Consider the following 15,110-nt stretch of genomic DNA (forward strand, 5'->3'; position numbering starts at 1 on the left):
GAAAGGATACGGTTGTGGTAATACAACCCGACATTGATCTATGCTACTGGTTGGTTGTAAAAATGGGAAGTGATAGGGTTTTTTTCGTAAAACTGAGAGTGATACTCTATCAATGTTGGCATTAGGGCGTCCCCAACAGCTAGCTATTATGACGTGGACAGAGAAAACGTATGAGAGAGTAGTCGTTAGCGACAAACAAATAGCTGATCTATTTCACGTAGTCCAAGAATCTATGAGAGAAACATGTGGGTCCAATGGGAATCTATGAGAGAAACATGTGGGTCCAATGGTACATAAAAAAAATAAGAATATATAAAAATATAAAATAGTCTTTACGTTTTGTCTATCAACTCCACATAAGCTAGCTACGTAGCTAGCACCATTGCGGACGCCATTAGCGGAGCCAGAAGCTTTTAGGAGCTCGGGCATTTTCTATTATGCAAAAATATTTAGGTAGAAAATCAAGGGATATACTTTTATATAAAGAAATTTTCATTTTCCAACGTCGGCGACGAGCCCGCCCGGCCGCCCGGCCACCGAATGTTGGTTTCAAATTATCTGGCAGTGATAGGTTGGCAAGGGTTATGATTTTTATATAGTAGTAGTAATATGTCACATTTTATATCTTGTGTAAATATGAATACATATATACTTCATTCATTAAGTGTTTGAATTTTGAAATACTCCGGAAAAAGAAATGGAAGGGAGCACAGTTCACCCGAATTGAAGTAGCTAGGCTCTAGCCTCTAGTAGTCCGTAGAGTGCCGGGATTTGCATGCATACAAGCAGCGAAGCAATTATACGTGTGCTCTCGAACAGTGAGCATGCAATCTCCAAAATAGGCTAGCATGAATATACGAGCCCTCCTTGCCTAGCCTCTAGCTAGCCCACTGCACATTGCTTGCATGGAGCATGGTTACTGGAGCCATGGCCTCTGACTGTGGCAACTTCGATGCTGCATGGAGCATGGTCACTGGAGCCATGGCCTCTGACTGTGGCAACTTCGATGCTGCATGGAGCAGCCAAACTCGCCAGTAGCTGGACTTGTTGCATGTTCCTGGTGCACTGACGTTTCTTTTAAATTCTCACACCCAAACATCATGCAGTGACGTTGATCTAAAAAAGAAATAAGGGTTGTTTCAAGCGCAAGCAATGGGTGGATAGATTGCCTTGTAATCTAATCCGCCTTATTGTATTCCACAACTAAATTTTAGTCCATGTCCCATCGGATGTTTGGACACATGCATGTAGTATGAAATATAGACGAAAAAATAATTAATTGTACAGATTGCGACTAATTTGTGAGACGAATTTTTTAAGCCTAATTAGTCCACGATTTGACAATATGGTGCTACAGTAAATATGTGCTAATGATGGATTAATTAGGCTAAATAAATTCGTCTCGTAAATTAGTCTTCATTTGTGTAATTAGTTTTATAATTAACTCATGTTTAGTCCTCCTAAATAGCATCCGAACGTCCGATGTGACATGGACTAAAATTTAGTCGGTGGAACCAAACACCCACTTAATCTAATAGTAATTAACTTTTTTTGAGCAAATCTATAGTAATTAACTGCTCCCTCACATCAAGAACACCTCGGACCCCAGAGCCGATGCTGTCTCGGTATCAGATGACGGCACTTGGTCACTTGCCCTATCCGATACAGGTTCCGTACAGTACATGTCTTTGGGCACAGTGCCGCCACAAAGTTGACAATGAAAAAAATACGATTCTCCAAATTTGTACTGCCATGCTCCTATAAAATTTTCAAAATTCAAACCTAAAATATTGCTCATTGGCCCTGTTTGGATACTCTAGCTCGGCTAGAGGTTAGAGCTAGTTTCTAGCTTTAGACTAGCCCTGAACTAATTCTAGCCCAAGAGGTGTTTGGATGCAAGGGTTAGGTTAACAATAAATGTACTTTTCTAATCATTTGGCTCATTTAAACCATCTTTGCAGCCGGATTTGGTGTGGTAGGCTCTTGTGTGGCCTCCTCCCGCACACTGACCTGCGGGCGCTGGAGACCCACTTGGAGGCGCGAAATCCGCCGTCCACACGTTCTACCAAACACAAGCAAATTGCAGCCGCGCAGCGCTATCAGAAAATGCCCCCTGCAGCGTCTCAGGCATGGCAGGGGGCCCCGCGAACCGCTGGAAAGCAACTGCAGCCTTCACGGCTCCTGTTTGTCACTCTAGTCTGTAGCGGCATGAACCACGCATGCTTACATTGTTCTGGCAGCCTGAGGAGCAGCCCGTGCGTGCCCGGCAACGCGAGGTGAAAACTGTGAACCCAGCGGATTTCTGGTCGCTCAGCTAGGACGGCCGGTCACCGCGAAAAACCGTCGCGAAGGTGTCCGTTGGTGCGCTCGGCGTGGGAAGCGATGGGGGGATGGGAGTCGCGAGGATCCGGTGCGGGTGGAGTAATAAAAAAATAAGAGTTTCCAGTGGGCCCCACCAGAACTAGCCCAAATAATCACCTCTTTTGGGGGATAGTTTTTTGGGGTGGGCTAGTTGCAAATAACCCACTCTAGCCCTCATGTTTGGATACTTTTGGGCTAGTTGAGCTCAAACTAGCACAAACTAGCTCTAGCCCCTGGATCCAAACAGGGCCATTGCCCGATATACTTTTTTTTCCTTGACAGGATGCAATACTGGCATTTCTGTGGCATGTGGGCTTTCCTTATGAGATGGCACATTCCAGTGGGTGGGCGCCAAACATACACCCAGCTACGTGACACGGCAATGCCCATTTGTAAGAGCTACCTGCAAAGTGCAAAGTGGAAACTCATATGGGCTAACGGGCTTATGGCCCATTGGTTAATATTTTTGGATGAGCAAAATGCATGACCTGTAAGAGTGTGTAGATTTTGTTTATCAGGTTTGAAAGTGTATTTTTAGGTTTAAAACCTTGAGCAGTGGTGCATAAAGAGTATATACATCTTCATTTTATGTTTATATTTGTAGAAAACCCTCTGTATTTTTTTTCTTTCACAACCTTACCCTTCCCTGTGCTAGGCGTTGAGGCCGAGGCTGCACCCGTCAGCCAACGACTCCTTCCAGGCCCGGGCCGCGCCTGTCGCCGCCGTCCTCGCCACGTTCGGGTGGCACACGGCGGCCGTCGTCTACGAGGACTCGCCCTACGGGTCGGGCATCCTACCGGCGCTCGCCGGCACGCTGCAGGGCGTCGGCGCCACAGGATCATGGACCGCGCCGCCGTGCCGAGCGACGCGGACGACAACCGCATCGACGTGATGCTCTACGGCTTCGACACGATGCCGACACGCGTGTTCGTCGTGCACATGAACCTGTGTCTGGCCGCGCGGTTCTTCTGCCGGGCGGGGAAGGCCGGCATGATGACGGACTACGCGTGGATCGCCACCGACGGCGTCGGCAGCGTCGTGGACGCGCTGAGCCCTGACGACATCAGCGCCAGTTGGCGGACCCAGCCCAAAAATGGAGGTAGGGCGACTATAAAATTTTGACTAAAAATGACAACATACATATCAAATTACTCGAAACTCCCTATATTTCTTTTTTCTACCCTCTCATCCTCTTGCGCATGTACTGTCATACTGATATACACTCTAATTTCAACTATAGTTTCATGCCATAATAATTTAACTTATTTGTAAATAAAATGCAATCACATACAGGCTACATCGCTATACAGGTATGATGCAATCTAGGAATTCACTGGAATCTGGACACCACTCCATTCAGGCTCCAATCTAGACACCTTTTTCACTCAGTCAATTCAACAAGCACCTAGAGAGCACCATGAAACATGACATCACCATGAACTTACATGCTGCCACTGCCTGCTGGCGTCTTCGGGGCTCGGCGCCTCGGCCGTCCGGTCGCAGCCGCGGAGGGCCACCCGCTGCCGCTTCGCTGGCCGCCGGTGTAGAGAGGGAGGCAGGGAGCGGCGCCGCCGAGCCCGAGCGCGGAGCGCGTTCCCTCTGCCTCTAGTGTGTGTGGTGCTTAGAAGTTAGACTTAAGGGCCAAAATGGGCCAGAAAATGGGTCATTCCTTAGACAACAAGACGGCCCAGGCGCCCAGCAGGGCTGCACCTTCTTCAACCTCTCCGGTCGGCGGCTCCTGTCATCTCCGCATCAGACCTGCGCTCGCACTTCGACTTCGATGGACGCCGTCGCCGGCCAGAAAACAGGGGGTACTAGTGGTGCTCGCCGGAGGGGACCTAGGGCGGCCGCCCAAGCTCGCCCTATAGGTCGGTCCGCCTCTATTCAGCGCCATGGATGGGGTCATCAGCCTCCGACCGTTCGTGCAGATGACTGACCGAGCGCCGACATCTACCCGCATGACCCGACCGTCGTGATGCTCTGGTCGTACGACACGGCGTGGGCGATCGCGGCGGCGGTCGAGGCGGCCGATGTCTCCAGCCCGGCGTTTCAAACACCGCCGCAGAGCGCGGCGATCACAGACCTGGACCGGCTCGACATGTCGGCAACCGGAGCGACGCTCCTAAGGCGGTGCGCGAGACAACCTTCCGTAGCCTCACCGACAACTTCACCCTCGTCGACGGGCAGCTGCAACCGTCGGCGTACGAGTTCGTCAACATCGTCGGGAGAAGCTCCAGGGCGGTGGGGTTCTGGACGCCGGAGGCTGGGATCACACAAACTCTGAGCGCCGACGGCGCCAAGGGGCTGAAGAAAATCCTTTGGCCAGGTGATGTGACAATCACGGCGAGCAGGATGGGCAAGGTGGACTTCAGCTTGCCGTTCATCGACTCGGGGTGGTCGATGGTGGTGGCGGTGCGCACGGAGACGAGCACGAGCATGTGGATCTTCCTGCAGCCGCTGACCACCGGCCTGTGGCTCGATCGCCAGCCTCGCCTTCTTCTCTTCACCGGCTTCGTGGTGTGGACGATCGAGCACCGGATCAACCCCGAGTTCCGAGGCATGCCGTGGTAGCAGTTCGACCTCATCTTCTGGGTGTTCGTCGTCCTGATCCTGACGTTGAGCTACATGGAGAGCCTGACGTCGATGCTGACGATCCAGAAGCTCCAGCCGACGGTGGCCGGCGTGAGGGAGCTCCAGCGGACTGGGGCCATCATCGGGTACCAGGAGGGCTCCTTCATCAAGCAACAACTCCAGAAACTAGGCTTCGACGAGGCCAAGGTGAGGAGCTACAGCACGGCGGAGGACTAGGCCGACGCGTTGTACAGCGGCCAGGTCGCCGCCGTGTTCGAAGAGATCCTGTACCTGAAGCTCTTCCTGTCGCAGTACAGCGACGGCTACATGATGTTCGGCCCGGTCTACAAGACCGACGGCTTCGGTTTGTCTTCCCGATGGGTAGCCCGCTGACGCCGGCCGTGTCGCGCGCGGTCCTAACGCTGGCGGAAGGCAAGGAGATGGCGCAGATCGAGCAGAAGTGGTTCAACGAGGCAGGTAAGCGTCCTAGCACAAGGAAGGGTAAGCTTGTGAAAGAAAAAAAATACAGGGGATTTGTATAAATATACATATAAAACGAAGGGATATAGACTCTTTATGCACCACTGATCAAAGTTTTGGACTTAAAAATACACTTTCAAACCTGATGAGCCAAATCGACACACCCTTACAAGTTAATGGACTATCCATGCATTTTACTCTTTTTGTAGTGTCTGTTTCGGGGTGCACGCACGTCGCTACAGGCCCACAAGGAGATAAGTGATGTTCGGCCTCTCTGCCTCGGATAGAAGCCTCGCTTTATATTATATCTTCATCTCTCTCTCTCTCTCTCTCTCTCTCTCTCTCTCTCTCTCTTTTATTCGGCTAGCGCCCAGACGTCCGGACAATCTAGGAGCCTGCACATGTAGACTATTTTCTACACGCCCACGTGGGGCCCACGCCGTCCTGAACGTTATCAGCATTGAGAAGGCGGGGAGGGGGCGGCGGATGCTTAGCCCGGCGCTAGGAGGAGGAGACACTGAGGTGAGGCAACAGAAAGCGAGGAGAGAGATGCAACATCCGATCTACTTTTAAAACATTCAGATACAACACTTGCAACATACGCCTGATGGCAGATGAAACACTTGAAACATGCATTTGAAACACTTGCAAAAACACCTAAAAACACTTAAAAACTATGATAAAACACACGCAATATCTAGATAAAACACTTACAACATATGTGTGAACACATGCAACATCCAAATAAACACACTTGCAACATACATCTGGAAAAACATATGAAACATTAGTGAAAGGTCCTTATGTGGTTTTAGTAATTTAGTGACAACCTAGGTGGACTAATTGTGTTTATGTGAGATACACAGGTGATTAGTTCACAGGTACATGCGTGTGAGCAACATATGCCATGAAGGTGAAAATGGCTTAGAGATGTTGCAAAGCTCACACATGTGATGATGAATGAGCTAATTGCAAATGAGACATGACATTGAGTCATATGATCAAGGTGGAGAAGATCAAGACATGACTTGGCTTGATGGACCGATTGCAAGCGTGAAGGGTAAGTCGGAGGCTTTGGAGCGATGGACCGCGTGGCGGTGAAGCTTAAGCAAGACTTGGCGCCGATGGACGAAGGCAACGGTGAAAAGTAAGTGAAGTTGAGATCGATGAACCAATATGATCACGTGATGATATGAAGTGGATCATATCATTGTTGATTGTGTTGGTGCATGTGTTGCATCGACATTGGAGGAGATGGAATGGAATGCGCAAGGCAAAGGTATAACCCCATTTCATTTCACCGGTCATAGGTGTGTAGAGAAGTTGATGACCGGGTTTAGGATAGATGGCCGTACTATCAAGAGAGGCAAACTTGTTTGCATATCGGTCATCTACTACCACTCGAGTGATCTAACTTTGCATCGTCGCTAGGATCGAGTGGCGTGGCAAGTTGAGTGACTAATCCTTTGGAAAATGTTTGTGAAAAGCTAACACACATACACATGGTGGTGCACACTTGGTGGTGTTGGTACATTTGTAAAGGAGAAGAAGTTAGAGTTATTGTGAATCAACTTAGAGAAGAGAAAAAGGTTTTTCGGTGTACTCCAAACTATAGTATGGTCCTTGGATTGGAATACTACTTTGATCCATTATGATTTGGATCAAGTATGCATGTGGGATGTGTAGCCCTCTGAGTAAGCTTTCCAAAATGTTCAAGATCATCGAAATCGGAGTTCGGAGCTAAGAGTTATAGCCGTTTTAGCCCTAAAAGGTCTGTGACCGGACGCTGGGGTCCAGTGTCCGGTCAGCACCTGTGAGTCCGGTCACAGCGTCCGGTCAGTGTTTTTAGCATGTCCAGAAGCGACTGGACGCTGGGAGAGTCCGGTCAGTGATGACCGGACGCGTCTGATCGCTGAAAAACGTCGCTGGAACCTCTCTGCAAGTGATCGGACGCGGGGTTTCAGCGTCCGGTCGTTATGACCTGCGCGTCCGGTCAGTGCGCGCTTTGCCCAGTGAAGGAGTAACGGCTATTTTAGCCCTTGGGGCTATATAAAAGGAGTGTGTGGCCGGCCTTGGGCTAGTTGCTTAGCACCCTCACGCCTATGTGGCTTGTGTAGGAGTGCTTGGATGCCCTCTAACTCACTTGTGCTTACAAGAGTGCGAATCGATTGCGAGTGACTGTGATTCTAGTGCGTTGCATTATGAGATTGCATCGAGTGGCACTAGGTGATCGAGTTGCAAGCCAGTGGTGCTTGTTACTCTTGGAGGTTGCTACCTCCTAGACGGCTTGGTGGTGGTTTTCGTCGAAGCCCGCAAGAAGCTTGTGCGGTGCTCCGGAGAAGAGCTTTGTGAAGGGCATTGTGCTCGCCCCGCGAGAGCCGCAAAGAGCAACTCTAGTTGAGCGTGTCATTGAGCTACCCTCACTTTCGGGGTAGGTTCTTGCGGTGCCCAGCGTGTGGGCTTGGCGGGTGATGCCAATTAGCCACCGAACCACCAAGTGAGCGGTCGACACACGGGGACATAGCATGTTCGCAAGCACGTGAACCTCGGGAGAAAATCACCGTGTCAACCTTGTTCTTCCCATTTGTTTGCAATCCCCTTACACAAGCTTGTGATTACTTTTATATACATTGTGCTTGTGTAGTTGCTCTTGTAATTAGTTAGCTTGTGTAGCTCACTAGTTACCTTCTTGCTTGTTTAGCATAAAAGTAGCTCCCTTACGTGGCTAATTTGGTTTGTGTAACCTTGTTAGTCACTTTGCTTAGTTTGTGTAGCTAAGTATTTACGCTCTCTAATTTGACATTGGTTGTCTTGTTATTGAGCATTGCTAGTGAGCTTAGTTGGATTTGTGCTTTTGCTTACTAGCATGTGTAGGAGCTCCCTCATTGCTTGAAATACTAGTGGCATAGGTTTGTGTGACCTTGCTCCTAGAATTGGTTAGGTGAGCTCTAGTTAGCCCGGCACCTTTGTTGCTTAATTAGGATCTTTGCAAGGTGCTAGAGAGAACATAGATAGAGTGGTGTAGTCTTGGCTAGACCGATAGTTTTAATTCCGCACTTGTTTTGGTTAGCCGATATGATTAAGTTTTAGAAATGACTATTCACCTCCCTCTAGTCGCCATCTCGACCCTTCAATTAGGAACGAAAGCTTGCAACATACGTGTACAAATATTGCAACATATGCAACATCCTGATCTACTTATGCAACATCCGCCTGAAACACTTATAGCATACTTCTAAAACATTTGAAACACTTGAAACATATGCTTCTTTCTATCGTGGTGTCTTCGGTCGATCACGGGAGATGTTGTCCCAGTCGGCGACGATCTTCTCCTGGTGGCGTGGTGCACGACATGGCCGTGACAGGCGAGCGCTGAGTGGGGCGCGACGGAGGATCCCACAGCGACGAGCCGGAGTGGGGCGGCGCAGTGAGGGATGGCCGCGGCGGTGATATAGAGTGGGGCGACGAGCCGGCGGGTGGACGGACGCACGGCGTAGAAAAGCGAGCAAGTCGGGAGATATTTTTGAAAGAGAGAAATAGGGGAGATGTATAGCGAGGGAGTCTTGTTGGGCTAGTACGGTAGCGCACAAGCCAGGAAGGTGGCGTCTGGTCGGACAGATACCCGCCTCTGAGAATTACCGTTTTTATTTAAGTAAAAAGAAATGAATCTTGTTTCGGCGTCAGCATGAGTACCGTGCCAACCAACGTCTATGAAGTATCTTTTTACCTTTTAGCTTTAGCATGTTTGTTCTCCTTCTTAGCATCAAGCCTATGGCTTTATGATGATGGAGAGCTCAGCTATGAAGATTTTCCCACAATATTGTAGCATCCCAGCTGGGAATACGGCTAAGATCCACTCTACACGTTGAATAGACCACCACACCTGTTAATTAACTCTCTTGCGCTTTCGTCCTCGCTTCGCGCAAAAGGTTTAAACCGGAGTTAATTCCCTCCCAGGCTCAGGCTTTTAAGTTAGTTCGGTTTCTCCTCAAGTAACCGGCAACAGGAGCTACAGTAGCTTGGCCATTCGGCCCAACCCACAAGACCGGTCCAACTTGGCCCATTTAACAGGGTCTCACAAATATTTACCATGTCAGCTCTCCTACTTCTAGAGATGGACCAGAAGCATAATATCCACTAGTAGGTGACCCGAAAATAGCCTGCAAATAAAGTATCTTGTTTTTCTCTAAAAAAACCATGCTATTTCGAGTCAATCAAATCGGCCATATGATTGAACATGCTTCCGCACAAATTTGACAACCAAAACTGGGGTCTACCGATTGTAATTTGTAACCAAGGAGAAAAAAATGACAGTGTTTTTTGGTAATCATAAACCACATGATAGACGAAAGAGAGATGCTGAATTATTTCTTTATTGGTGCAAAAATGGCCACTCTAAATACCTCTCCAATTCCTCTCAACCATGGCTCACCTAAACAGTAGTTTAGCCCATTTATACACCGTTTAAATGTTACACAATGATATACCATTTCCATTTAATCGACCGTTTATCACATTCAAAAGGGCATTTTGTTGGTTTAAGTGGCCATTTAGACAGAATAACGAGTGAATCACCGACGGTTTAGTTTTTGTGTTTAGGATAGCACTGCTCTTAAAAAGGTTGTTTCATTTTAAATTACATCCATCATAAAAAAACAAACGAGAATATTATTTTTCAGGGCGAGACCATGTAAAAGGCATTTTGTTTTTCCTAGACAACTGCGTTACGCTAGACCATGTACAAGCTAAGGCAAGCACACTAATGGATGGTCTTTTTTTTTTGTTTTGTTTTTTTGGCTGTGCCCAAACACAGCCAAAATTGTAGATCGTGCCAAAAATCATGCCACGGGTGGCCCTAAAATATTATTGAGGGTGCTCTAAGGTGCATAGTTGCAGATTTGGCCAACCACATGCTCCAACCTATCTACTACCCATAACGATTTTGGAATAAGAGCGAAATACCAGAATTTACGTTTCGGTGATGCCTAAGCCTAGTATCCACTGAGCCAATGAACTATGCTGCATAGGACGACCGGGTTGTGTACTGCGGTGACCGTGTTCATTCAGTCTAAAAACTACGCTGTTGCTTTTACATTTGCAAAGCGTAATACCTAATAAAATTGAAGAAATAATGAAAAAGGAAAAAATGAGCTGCGAAATTGGTGAGCTGGTATGCCGCCACCTAGCTACGACGACGACACGAGGTGCGCATAGAGCATCTGGTTCCAGACGTCGGGCACGCCGGGGAGGCACCAGTGGATGCAGTCGGCGCCGCTGCTGGGGTCGCGCGTCCGCGCCTCCAGCTCCGCCGCCGTGGGCGGGCTCCACTGCCGCCGGTGCACCGACGGGTGCGCGTCCTTGCGGTGCTCCGACAGCTGTGTCACGTTCAGCACCCGCACGGCGACGCCGCGCGCGCCCAGGCGCGCCACCTGCGCCTCCACGGCGCGCGCGAACGCCGGGTCCGTGTCCTGCCCGCGGTGCCCCTCCGCCATGATCGGCTCCGTCTCGTTGTAGCACTGGTGGTTGCCGCCGCTCCCGGCCCCGGCCGCCTCCCACTCGTCGGAGTGGAGGTGCGTCGGCGAAATGCTCGTGAAGAAGAGCTGGGTGCGGGCGCGGTCGACGTGGCGCTCCAGCCACTCCGACCATGTGCTGATCGACAGCTCGAACGCGCGCAGGCTGTTGGTCACCTCGTACACCGCCCTGTGCGCGCCCTCCGCCGCCGCCTCGAACGACGCCCTCCTGCACGTACGTACGCCGCACCAAACGCACGGTCAGTGTCAGTCTCACCGTCAGTCAGACAGTGAGATGGAACAGAGCACACACTCACAGGACTTTCATGGTCGGGCGCCGCCACCAGAGGTAGGAGTTGAAGACGAGCACGTCGGCGTCGGCCCAGCGCCTGGCGTGCTTGTCGATGGAGCCGGCGCGCACGACGCGGTCGGCCACCCGGTGGTGAACCGGATGGTCCGAGTTCGACTCCACCAGCAGCGGCGACCAGTAGAAGTCCACCGACGCGTTATACTCCTGCACGCAAAATCTGATGGTGTCAGTCTCACTCAGGTGGCATACATGCATGCATGTTGAATGACAGACATGGTGGATCGGCTGTACATGGATCTTGAAGGAAACGAGGGAGCCGTTGCCGCCGGCCATGGACTTGTGCAGCATGGGGGTGGCGGTGTCGATGAGACAGACCATGGATATCCACTGGTTCCGGTTCAGCGAGTCGCCGACGAAAGCCAGCCGCTTGCCGCGCAGCCTCTGGAGCAGCTTCACCGCGTCGAACCTGCCCGGCCGGCGGCATTCATCAGCAACTGATGATCACGAAACAAGCGAGTTCCTATGCACGTATGCGGCACGCACCTCGGAAGATCGCAGCCGTGTGGCTGCCAACGCCAGTGTTGGTACTTGAGATCCGTCCTCCCGAACTTGCCGCACGCCGACTGGTCCGACATGAACTTGCACGCGCTCTCCTTGTACAGCGGGTACGCCGCGTCGTCGTACACCCACCGGCCGGACGACATGTCGCACTCACCCTGCCCGCCGGCGCCGGCGTCATCCGCAGGTGGCGTCGCGGTCGTCGTCTCCCGCTGCTCAGGCCCGCCGCCGCCGCCGCCGCTGTCTTTCTTGGTGGTGGTGACAGAAATCGCGAGGACGACGAACAAGACGAGGAGCAGCAGCACGAACGAGTTGAAGTGGCCGCGGCGGAGGACGAAGCTGACGGTGACGCCCCACGCCGCCGCCTTAGCGTGGGGCTTCTTCGCCGGCGCCTCCGACACCAGCCACGCCTCCTCGAGGCCGTCACCGCCGGCGCCGGCCGTGCTCCGCCCCTTCCGCGGCGTGGTGCACCCGGTCATCTTGACACCTGGGACGACGACGTCGATCGGGGATTCGGGGCCGAGGAAATTTTGCAGGGTCCGCCGGTTGCTCGCAAGCATTAGCACTGCGTGTGCGATCAAATAGCTTGCATGGTGTGTGCGCAGGCAGGTGAGTCGTGAGTGCACTGGCACTGCACTACTGCAGCAGGTGCTAACCGATCGCTTGTGGTAAAAGATTCCTTTTAGGTGAGACTGAGAGAGTTGTTGCCCCTTGATCTTGTAGGTTTTGGTGCACCTAAACAACTACTATGAACTGCATCAACGCCTCAATTCCTCTCCAAATCAGGGCGCAAAACGTACTGTATTAGTATTCGTTCTGTGCGTGTACAAACACTGGAGATGGAGAAGTTAGGAGGTGGTTCTGACCGATGCACAAAGAAGTGAAGAACAGCTGAAACAGGCTTGGCCATGGTGTTTCTGAAGACGATTTGTTCATTGTAGTACCAGTAATGTACGTATCTGCAAAGTCAGAGCTGCCCCATCTGGCTTGCAAGCTAAGGTTTACAAATTTTTGGAGAAGTCCATGTACGTGGAGCAGATGACATGTAACTAGCGCAATTCTTGTGAGAGTGAGACCCCATCAGCTAGTAAATTCCTGCCCTACAAATTAAGCCCTAACCGCAAGAGACTAATTGTAGATCAATAGCTGGGAAGTAGCATTCATTCACCAACTTTAAGCTTTGTTTACAGTGCATATGAGTGTCACGTCCGGTTAGTTAGGGTCTCCATTGTATATTCCTTGATTTAGTCAAGCATAAACTAAAAGGCTAATGCAGTGTCTCTTTCAGCTGCCCATTCATCATGTTTGTGGAAACAGGCTAATGAATTGCAGCCTGCAGAGCACCGAGTATATATAAAAAAAGACATAAAGTTAAGAGTTAATCAAAAGGAAACAGGCCAGTCAGGTTAATTGGACGGCAGAACTGAAACTCAAATCAAATCCAGGTCTTCCTTCCCTTCTAAGAGAAGATTCTATTTTCTATGGCTAAAACTTGTCGAGCACAAAAGTTTTGGAAGAAGGCCTTTCGTTGTGCACATCTTTTTTGTACTATCAACTGCTGTGCATCTCCCGCCATCACGCGATGCGATGTTCAACATCGGACCTTTTTCACAGCAACCTGCTGCATAATTCTTCGTGTCTACTGCGTTGGTCATGAGATCTTTCGCACGGGTGAGCCGACCGCTCACCGTCGGTGTCGACCACACACACTATGGCTGGAGGAAGAAGAGGGAAGGAGAACAGAGCGCACACACACAGCACAAGCACCAGCGTTGTCCGGAGCTCTGCAGAGGAGATGATAAAACTGAACTCGCTCACTTTACTGAGTTGCAGCGGGAAACTATATATACAACTCTACACATCTAATCCTAATACACAGACATACGAGGCTGCCATGCTGCTACCCGCACTATAGATGTGACAACAGGGCTGACTTTGACGTCTGCCCCAGCTGTGGCTACAGTGCGGCAGCAGGGAGCCTTTTCGACATCTGCCCCTGCCGCGCGTACAGGGATGGAAGAGAAGCAAATTACTTTATAATTCTTTCTCTAATCCTACTGCTAACCCTAGAACCTCCACCATGTCGATCATCTTCTTCAGCTCCGTGAACCGAAGACGGCCGAGCGGCATGGTGATGACGTCCGCGAGTTGCCGACCAGTTTCGACAAACTCGATGATGATCTGCCCTCCATCGACACAGTCCCTGAGGAAGTGGAACTTGATGTCGATGTGCTTGCTCCGGTCGTGGAGAACCGGATTCTTAGCGAGGGCGATGGCGGGCTAGTTGTCCACCATCTGTGCTGGTGGGCAATCTTCCACATCGGTCAGCTCGCCCAGCAGCCAGCGCAGCCACACAGCTTAGCACGCCGCTGTGGTCACCGCCACATACTCTGCCTCGTACGTGGATAGCGCCACCACCTTTTGTTTCAGCGACAGCCATGAGATTAGAGCCAACCCGAGGAAGACGAGCACGCCAGAGGTGCTCTGCCGTCCGTCGATGTCCTTCGCCATGTCTGCATCGCTAAACACAGTGAGTTGTAGCCCACTTCCGCTGGTCTTGGGGAAGACGATCTCTTGATCCACCGTCCCCTTGACGTAGCGCAGCAGTCGCTTCACCATGGCCCAGTGATCCTCTCGGGGATCCTTCATGAAGCGGCTGACGTAGCCCACGGCGAATGCAATGTCTAGCCTCATGTTGACTAGGTAGCGCAGACCACCGACGATGCTCCGGTAGAGTATTGCATCTACATTCGCCGCGGTACTAGCCTTTGTTAGCTTCAGCCGCTCCTCCATCGGAGTCACGTACGACTTGCACTCAACCATGCCGCTCCGCTCCAACAGCTTCGAGGCGTACGCGCTCTGACCGAGCGTGAGCGCCTCCTTCCCCTGTCTCACCTTGATGTCAAGGTAGTAGGAGAGTGCGCCGAGATCGCTCATTTGAAAATGAGCCACCATCTCACGCTTGAAGCTATCGATGTCCTCCGTACGTGCGCCGGTGACGATCGAGTCGTCCACATACACGTCGACGACAAGCTCCTCCTTCCTCCGTCGCCGCGTGTAGAGCGCGTGCTCGGTTGCGCACCGTGTGAACCCATGCTCGCCTAGCGTGGCGTCAAGCTTGGCGTTCCACGCTCGCGGGGCCTGCCGCAACCCGTAGAGCACCTTACGCAGTCGGAGCACCCTGTGCTCCGCTCCCTTGATGGTGAAACCCAGAGGTTGCCTGACGAAGACTATCTCCACCAGCTCGCCGTTGAGGAAGGCCAATTTTACATCCAGGTGATGGACGTGCTAGTCCTTCACTCCTGCCAAAGCCAGCAACA

At 51.2% G+C, this 15,110-nt stretch overlaps 2 protein-coding genes and 1 pseudogene across 2 annotated transcripts; 1 reads left to right on the top strand and 2 right to left on the bottom strand.

Annotated features, from left to right (window-relative positions):
• Nucleotides 1–2,129: 2,129 nt before the first annotated feature.
• On the top strand, nucleotides 2,130–5,474 carry LOC136455060 (glutamate receptor 2.8-like; annotated as a pseudogene).
• A 5,001-nt stretch (nucleotides 5,475–10,475) lies between these two features.
• On the bottom strand, nucleotides 10,476–12,394 carry LOC136479929 (xylan O-acetyltransferase 14-like). The gene is made up of 4 exons (XM_066477634.1): nucleotides 11,776–12,394; nucleotides 11,524–11,698; nucleotides 11,240–11,436; nucleotides 10,476–11,151 (listed from the first exon to the last, which is right to left on the bottom strand). Exons 1-4 carry the CDS (start codon nucleotides 12,348–12,350, stop codon nucleotides 10,599–10,601), a joined length of 1,500 nt encoding a protein of 499 aa, XP_066333731.1. The 5' UTR covers nucleotides 12,351–12,394; the 3' UTR covers nucleotides 10,476–10,598.
• Nucleotides 12,395–14,148: 1,754 nt separating this feature from the next.
• LOC136455071 (secreted RxLR effector protein 161-like) lies at nucleotides 14,149–14,583 on the bottom strand. Its single transcript, XM_066455246.1, has one exon. The coding sequence runs from the start codon at nucleotides 14,581–14,583 to the stop codon at nucleotides 14,149–14,151; it is 435 nt and encodes a 144-aa protein (XP_066311343.1).
• Nucleotides 14,584–15,110: the final 527 nt, after the last annotated feature.

This window comes from Miscanthus floridulus, chromosome 1 (assembly GCF_019320115.1).
Source record: "Miscanthus floridulus cultivar M001 chromosome 1, ASM1932011v1, whole genome shotgun sequence".
Classification (NCBI taxonomy): Eukaryota; Viridiplantae; Streptophyta; class Magnoliopsida; order Poales; family Poaceae; genus Miscanthus; species Miscanthus floridulus.

Excerpts from the sequence above, each read along its gene's own strand:
- LOC136479929 (XM_066477634.1), bottom strand. The coding sequence starts at position 12,350 with ATGCTTGCGAGCAACCGGCGGACCCTGCAAAATTTCCTCGGCCCCGAA. Across the intron at positions 11,437-11,523 it reads TCGTTTCCTTCAAGATCCAT|GAGTATAACGCGTCGGTGGA; the intron begins GTACAGCCGATC and ends TTTTGCGTGCAG. Across the intron at positions 11,152-11,239 it reads CGCCCGACCATGAAAGTCCT|GAGGGCGTCGTTCGAGGCGG; the intron begins GTGAGTGTGTGC and ends ACGTACGTGCAG.
- LOC136455071 (XM_066455246.1), bottom strand. The coding sequence starts at position 14,583 with ATGGAGGAGCGGCTGAAGCTAACAAAGGCTAGTACCGCGGCGAATGTA.